Source organism: Pyrus communis, chromosome 12 (genome assembly GCF_041283825.1).
Source record: "Pyrus communis isolate YQ-2024b chromosome 12, ASM4128382v1, whole genome shotgun sequence".
Classification (NCBI taxonomy): Eukaryota; Viridiplantae; Streptophyta; class Magnoliopsida; order Rosales; family Rosaceae; genus Pyrus; species Pyrus communis.
Genome location: NC_142576.1, coordinates 1,551,181 through 1,558,898, shown reverse-complemented (window position 1 = coordinate 1,558,898; position 7,718 = coordinate 1,551,181). Strand labels below are relative to the sequence as shown.

The 7,718-nt window shown below is 35.3% G+C and overlaps 1 protein-coding gene and 1 long non-coding RNA gene across 5 annotated transcripts; one reads left to right on the top strand and one right to left on the bottom strand.

Annotated features, from left to right (window-relative positions):
• Window positions 1-7,148, top strand: LOC137745024 (uncharacterized). Of its 4 annotated transcripts, none has more exons than XR_015954182.1 (4): window positions 1-242; window positions 469-625; window positions 725-2,136; window positions 6,961-7,148. It is a non-coding gene; the product is annotated as an uncharacterized LOC137745024 (long non-coding RNA). The 4 variants fall into 4 exon arrangements; XR_015954179.1 differs by lacking the exon at window positions 6,961-7,148 and adding an exon at window positions 3,565-3,839; XR_011069640.2 differs by lacking the exon at window positions 6,961-7,148 and adding an exon at window positions 2,531-3,419.
• Window positions 2,308-5,961, bottom strand: LOC137745023 (perakine reductase). Its single transcript, XM_068484875.2, has 7 exons — window positions 5,703-5,961; window positions 4,240-4,407; window positions 3,871-4,074; window positions 3,601-3,773; window positions 3,116-3,212; window positions 2,881-3,034; window positions 2,308-2,746 (listed from the first exon to the last, which is right to left on the bottom strand). The coding sequence occupies exons 1-7, from the start codon at window positions 5,757-5,759 to the stop codon at window positions 2,553-2,555; spliced, it is 1,047 nt and encodes a 348-aa protein (XP_068340976.1). The 5' UTR covers window positions 5,760-5,961; the 3' UTR covers window positions 2,308-2,552.
• Window positions 7,149-7,718: the final 570 nt, after the last annotated feature.

Below are 7,718 nucleotides of genomic sequence, written 5' to 3'. Positions count from 1 at the left end.
TATATATTGTATAATGACACGTGATATATCATCTTGTGTTTTGATCATATTAAAAAATCTCTCCATCCCTCGCCACTCTCTGCCTCTCGCATCTGTCCCCCCTCTGCAACTCTCCTTCTCCCTCTCGACAAAACCGAGAACCACCAAATTCCAGTTTTTTTAGTGATTTCCAAAAAACGCAGTCTGCAATACCTGTTCCGTCTTGATTTGAAGAAGATTTCTCAAGCGACTGTAATTTCACGGTAAGTTGGCTTAAAGCAGTTCCAAAATTTGGGATTGTGTGGGATATTTTCAGGTTTTTCTGACTTCTGTGTTTTGGGATTGTCATCCTTTGTGTTTTGGAATGGCCATGAACATTCTCCGGGAAAAGTAATGCAATCAGCCATTCAAATTTACATTTTCTTTGCCCTCTCTAATGCAAATATATTTATGCTAATTCATTGGTTTTTTATCATTTCAAATTTGCAGTATTATTTTGAGGACGGATATGATCTGGTCAAGTTCATCAAGCTGGTGCAACAAGCAGGCCTATCTGGTTTTTGTTCTGTTTCTGAAACAGGGGATTCCCAGTTCGGCTGAAATATATCTCCGGAATCGCTTTTCGAAGGACAATGAGCCTTTCAAGGTGGGATATTATAAATCTTCCGTTTACTCCAATTGCAATTTAATTTGTTTAATAAATAATTTTGAAGCTAAATTTAATTTCTAATTATCTGTTATGAAGGCGGCAATGCAAAAATTTACAGAGAAGATTATCAGCATGATAAGAATAACAACATTCTCACAGCTAATAATTTACATATCCCGGAAAAAAGACCCATTTCTTGACAATATGTGCTTATCAACAATTTTTAAACATTTTAAAAGAAATCATACAAAGCTAATTGTCAGATTGCAAGATATTTTGAAATACATTACTGCAGTACAACCTTTGGAAAAAAAAAAAAAAAAAAAGGAACTTTAACGAAAAGTTTTCAATACTGTTGTCTTTAACGAAAAACTATATTTTTACACTAAAAAGTCAATATTGGTACTATTTACTTTACTCTTTATTTGTTCTTATCATTAAAATTCAAAATTTTCAAGCCTTTTTTTGTTAATTTTCTTTTAAAAAAAAATGGTTGCCAATGAAAGATTTGAGACCAAAAGTTAAATTTGTATTGAAAATATGAGGTACAAAGTATAATACAGCAATTTATAAAAGGATGATTACCCCTTCTTTTTTTGACCTTTTTAAAGTTAAATTTGTATTAAATGTATTTGAAAACTGAATGAAAAAAGTATCCAATTTTTTAGCAATTAAAAAAAATACCTCAATAATTACAGTTTTATTCCAATTTGTAAGCAAGGGAAAAAAAAAACTCCAAAGTTTCAATGAAGAGAGAGTTAGAAATTCTGAGTATTTTATACCAAATATTATTTGGAAGTTTGTTAGAGTCCTAAATTATATTAAAACGGTGAAATTATCAAAAAGACGGGTCAATGGTCCACTTCGAATAACACATTGTTAATTACCATGTGCACAACCCATTAAGTTTAGGGTTTTATCACAAAAGGCATTTGTATTAGTTTAGAAGTGGTTAAGATATTTAAACTCTTCTTTTCTCATGAATACGATCGATGAAAGATATTTCAACAAAAACCATATTCTAAGTGCGTGAAATGTTAAAATAATCTCTCTGTGCCTGCCCTGTATGAGTCCAGTATAATATGATAAGAAAACGGAAATTTTCATAGCAGCAGTTTCCAGGATAAGTAGTCCCCGGATCTTTGTGTCTGTCCATGAGCGTTACAATTTCGAAAAGGAAATTACGCCTAGGAATGATCTTATTATGATGTTGAAATATCCATAACTGCTTCAAAGACTTCGATTGCGTTGCAATTTTCTCACAGCAACTGTGCAGATTCGATTGTGTGTTCAAACATTTAAGATGGTCTGTTGCATTCTTTTGCTGGTGTGTCTGCAAATTTCCCCACTGACTCAACGGGCTCGCCACAACTATCAAAGAAAAACTGAGGCTGGGACACGCTAATCACGTCATCTGCAACGCATTTCTGATATTATCTGTGTTGATTCTCTCAACTTCACGCAATTGTCCTAGTAGGGCAACTCTACCGACTCATCTTTCGTTACTGGTAAGTTACACGTTTTAGTTTTATTTCGTTTTGCTTTTTTTTTGACATTTTTTTCTCTAGTTTTTCCCTTCTTGTTTATCTAGTTCATAAAAGATGTAGAAAATCATTTGATACGTGAAACATGAAATGTGATTAAAAAGTGTACGAAATTAAGCTTAAATCAGCACACAATTAACTGAGAACAGTTTTTATTAGTACCAAAAAAAAAAAAAAGGCTTAAGCATCCAACAGAACTGGGCAGCATTCACCAAAGGTTCTCAAACCGTGCAGCAATTGGAACTTTAGTTGCACTTTCTAACAACAATCAGAACCAAACAAACATAAACACCTTACAGCATTTCAATTTCTTACAAATATTAGCTGCATAGTAAAAATTCTTACACGAAATGCGCAGACCCGATCACATACACGAACATTTAAGATGGTCTTCCTCCATCTCTTTGCGGTGTATCTGCGAACTTCCAAGAGCAGGGGATGAAAATTTCAGGTACATTATTCCCCGCCGCCGCATCCAGTGGTATCATATCTGAAATCTCTTTTACATCTTCTTTTGTGAGCCTCACTTTAAGGGATCCAGTATTATCATCAAGATTTTTCACCTTAGTTGTCCCTACAAGAAAACACAAGGGAAAGTCAGCAACTGGAAAAAAAAAATCCAGCAATGTTTCTACTTCATTGCATTAGTAAAACTCATCAAATACCCTAAACCCTAGAGGCTACATCGGGAAGGTAAGGGGCACGCACCGGGGATAGGTACCACATCATCGCCTTGACGACGAATCCAGGCAAGTGAAAGTTGTGCAGTGCTGCATCTATGCTTTTCAGCCAACTTTTGTATTCTACCATATATAATCTTGTTCTTCTCAAGGTTGTCTCCTTGGAAACGAGGATGCCCATACTGAGAGCAAGATTGATTCGTCAAATCATATAATAATTAGAACGAAAGAGCTTCATACATAAATTCTGTGACATAGATTACCAGAAGACTACTTGCAGGTAGACTCTCCACAACTGCCTTGCCACCGAAGAATCCAGAACCGAGAGGGCCGTATGGCACTATCCCAATTCCTAGTTCCCTAATGTTCAACAAGGACAGCACAATTCTTGTCATACATACAAAGGGGGGAAGCGAATACATGTAGCGTGTGAAAAGATGGTAAAAATAGATGCTAACATCTTCGTTCTAGGGCAAGTTAATGCAGACAGAAAAAATGTAATGCACCAACAAGCTAATATGCTAGCCATTATGCACATATTGTATATATAACATCGAATTCAAACCACCCCCCTTCTCTCTCTCTTTTCTCCTCTGTTTTGAGTGATAATTTGATCGTTTTAGTTTCATTAAACGCAACCAATGCCATATGCTGTTGATGTACTAGGGTTTCCGAAAACACCTATCAATGCATAATTATGATTTTTGCACAGGATTTTCAAATCGGATAGTAAGATGAGGAGGGTTACCTGCAAAGTGGGACAATTTCTTCCTCAATTCCACGAGTCCAAAGCGACCACTCCATTTGTATAGCAGCAATGGGATGAACTGCATTTGCCCTCCTTATTGTGTCTGGACTAGCTTCAGACAATCCAATGTACTTTATTTTCCCCTCATCCACCAGCTTCTTCAGTTCCTCCATCTACCCTTATACCACAATAGCAAGTACTAATAGTTATAAAATAAGAAATCTTCAACTTCAAATATATTTTGTTGAGTGAAAAAGGGTTAACGCTTACAGTATCCTCAATGGGGATGGATGTATCCACGCGGTGCTGATAGTAAAGATCGATGTAGTCCACACCAAGGCGCTTCAGGCTAGCATCGCAACACGAACGGACATACTCAGGAGTGCCATTTACTACAACGCCATTAGAATCGAATCCTGCAATACCAAACTTCGTAGCCAACTGAATCTGGTCTCGAGGCAATTCCTTCAATGCCTGAAAAACTTTAAATCGTAAACAGCATGCAAACTTGCAAGGAAAGTTAACAAAGACAGGAAAAATGAGCTAATAACGTTTTGAATGAGATTTCGTTGAAGCAACATCCTAAGAACTGATGATTTTTCACCTTATATTTTAGGATTTTGAAGTAGAAGACTTTACCTTTCCAATCAAAACCTCATTAGTATGGGATCCATAAACATCTGCTGTATCAAAGAATGTGATTCCCTTGTCGAATGCGTACTTGATGATTGATATGCCAACCTCTTCAGGTACTGGATCATTGTAGATTCCAGAAAGCCCCATGCACCCAAATCCCAACTGGGAAACCTGCACAACAACAAATGAAATGAAATACACAGAAACTACTATTTACAGCAATTCAAGGAATTTTTCAGTATGACCAGTCACCCTTGACGGCGTGACCGTCACGCAACCACGTTTATTACTAACCATCCTTGACACTTGACAGTGTGACCGCCACACAACGAGACTTATTACCAATCCATCTTTGAAGGCGTGACCGTCACACAATCGTGTATATTACTAGTCCACCTTTGACAATGTGATCGTAATACACCCAAAAAAAAAAAAAATCCCAATAATTAATGGTATGTTTACTTACTTAAAATGAAGGAAGTCGTGAATTCATGAAGTGTAAGTATGAAATCATATTAACTAGGAGTCTAGCACCTTATCAATATAATTCTTGATTTTTCAAGCACGCGCTACAAATCTTAATGTGATATTCACAATTTTTATACCATACGTCTTAGTAAACACATGAAAGTTGGGACTTGAAATAATTATAGTATCTTACTAAATAATTTCAACATCCAAGTAAATATGTCTTCCGAGTAGGACACGAGCCCAAGTTTGTTAAGAAAACTAAGACCAGGACCAAAAAATTAAAACAGTGCTGGACAGACACCTTCCTGTATTCCCGGCACACCAAAACATTAAAATAGTGCTAGACACACGCTCAGTAGGGATTTTTGGGGACCTTTCGCGATCCATCGTCGACAGAGGCCGATGGCGCCTCCACCGCAGATGATGAGAGGACCTCCGCCTCCCTGCCCGGGATTGCCTCCTCTGCCCGGTGGAGTTCCAATTTATGGTCCTCCCCATCCCGGCATGCCTCCTCTCCGCCCAATCCTCAGAACCAGCAGCAGCAGTGATGATCGGTACTTTTTCCGAATGTCTAGTTTTGTGTTTTGAGTGAAAATTCTGATGGTTTGTTGCGGATGATGAGGTAGGTGACTTAGTTATGTGAAAGTCAATTTATTTTCTGGTATTATAACCATTAACTGTGAAAGAACAAGTTCTTCTTGCTGAAAATTGCTCTCTTTATACTCGATGATCGATCGTTTCGAACACGAAAGGGTTCATGAAAGTATCTCTATTTACTCGACAAGGAATAAAATTTCGGAGATGGCGCTTCCCTACAGTGGCAAAAAGCAATCATGTTTATGCGCGGGGATTGATCCACCGATTCTCATACTCTAACGACTAGCCATAAACCTATTAACGCTATCGAAAGCTTAGAGAAACACAATCTAAGCAAGATTTCTTCATTTCGTCGTGTTGATTGAAAGTTAAAAGAATGGAAGTGATAGGGGTTTTACCTCAAATCCCTGAGTTCCTAGTTTCACTCTCGGAATTTGGACTTCCTCCTCAGCCATTCTGCTTCTGCTTTTTTCTCCAATTCTTTTTCCTTCCCTGTTTGCTTGCTTCCGATGCGGGAGGCGAGGACTTTTAAGAATTCCGAAGTCGGCCAGTAAGGACAACAGACACTATTAGTTGTTATATTCTGCGGATGAAATTGTAGCAACCCTCTTTTGACTTTGATTTTAACTTTAACTCTAACTTCATTGGAGTAATAGTACTTCAATAAAAAAATTCAAGGTCATTAATCTATTAGCTCATCAAAATATGAAATTATGATATTTTTTACCAACTCAATAAAAACTTTTGTCAAAATGAGTCTCATGACATGCACGTGAAGCTGAATCAATGGAAATATGAAAGATCAAATGAGAAAAATTGTAGCAGTTGTTCATCAACTTTAATCTCAATAGGAGAAAATGGTTCATCAACTTTAATCTACTTGTAGGCAATTGTCCTTCCAACATGAATCATCTTCATTAAATTTAGACAGATTAGACGAAAATGATTATAACTACTTGTTTTGATGAGTTCAAAGATCAAATGATCATGATTTTTAATTGAGAACCATTGGAGAAACTATTTCTACAATTTTTTCTAGTCTATATTTTGTGTCATCGTTGATTGCATTATTGTTGTTTCCTAATCCTTAATTGTCATTGTCATTGTCATTTATCATTAATCAATTGAATTATTGTTGTTTCCTAATCCTTAATTGTCATTGTCATTTATCATTAATCACTTACCTAGAAATGGTTAATCACTTACCTAGAAATGGCATTTCATGGTCAAACTCTTACCTAGAAATGGCCTCTCTTAATTTACTTGATTATGACTACGGACATGATAAAATTCTCTATAGCTTATTCGGGTCTAAAAGAGATTGATAATCCTGACTTGCCATTAGTTGTTCTCTTTTTTACAAGAAAAAAAAAACAAATCTTAAAACTTAAACTCATCTAACGGTAATAAATATAGTAATGAGCATGTGCTAAGCAAAAATACTGCCATTTCAAAACTCCAGATTGACCAGCCGTTGTTCTCCACAAATAAAAGATCAACACTAGTCCTATGTTTTTTTCAAATGATATCACGTGGTATTTTTCATTCAAGTTTTAACCATGGTTAAGTCTAAATTAAATAAATGCTGAAATTTTTTATGTTTTTAAACTTGAACCGTAAGATTGATCCAACGGTTCCTATCTTTCTTACTGTTAGGTTGATCCAGCCGGCTCTTCCCCATCTTTTTCTTAGGCTGACATGGAGAACCTCAGTTTATTTGGAGAATGGGACGTCACCCAGCAGTATACGAGCTCACATAGTGTGCTACTTATGATTTACATGTTTTAAATGTAAGATAAAACTTATTACAAACCAATCAAAACAGTTGAATTTACATAACAAAATCGGTCTTTTAATTTCCATTTACATTCTATTGAATTTACATTAAGAATAGAGAAAATAATATTTAATAAACAATTGATTGAATCACATTATTGTTAGCTCATTATGAGGCTAAGTTCACTCCCTCCCTCTTAGTGTAGATAATATCATTTGTTAAAAACAAAATTGACAACTAATTTAATCACATTATTATGTGCGTGCGAAAGACTTTTTTTATAACCGGCATTATACACCTCTTAAGATGTTTTGAAAGTGTTTAAAAATAGAAAAAATAAAATTTAATGAATAACTGGTTGAATCACATTATTGTTAGCCTATTGTAAGGTACTAATTAAAAAAAATTGTATAAAAAGAATTAATTATTAAAAAAAATACTGTTAAAATGACGAAAAAACCCTTGTATTATTTTGTTAGCTTTTGAAATTTTTTGTTTTAGAGGTATTTTTGTCCAAAACTTTTTAATGAAGTTTGTGACCCCAAAATTTTTTTTTTGGCTTTATATATAAAGATAACCAGATCACTTCCCACAAAAAACAATCCTAAAGTTTGATCCTAATATATATATATATATA

Bases quoted from the DNA above. Each gene is read 5' to 3' on its own strand.
- LOC137745023 (XM_068484875.2), bottom strand. From the start codon at position 5,759: ATGGCTGAGGAGGAAGTCCAAATTCCGAGAGTGAAACTAGGAACTCAG. The intron at 4,408-5,702 runs GTAAAACCCCTA...GTTGTTGTGCAG, and splicing joins TAGGAACTCAGGGATTTGAG to GTTTCCCAGTTGGGATTTGG. The intron at 4,075-4,239 runs GTAAAGTCTTCT...AAAGTTTTTCAG, and splicing joins ATGAGGTTTTGATTGGAAAG to GCATTGAAGGAATTGCCTCG.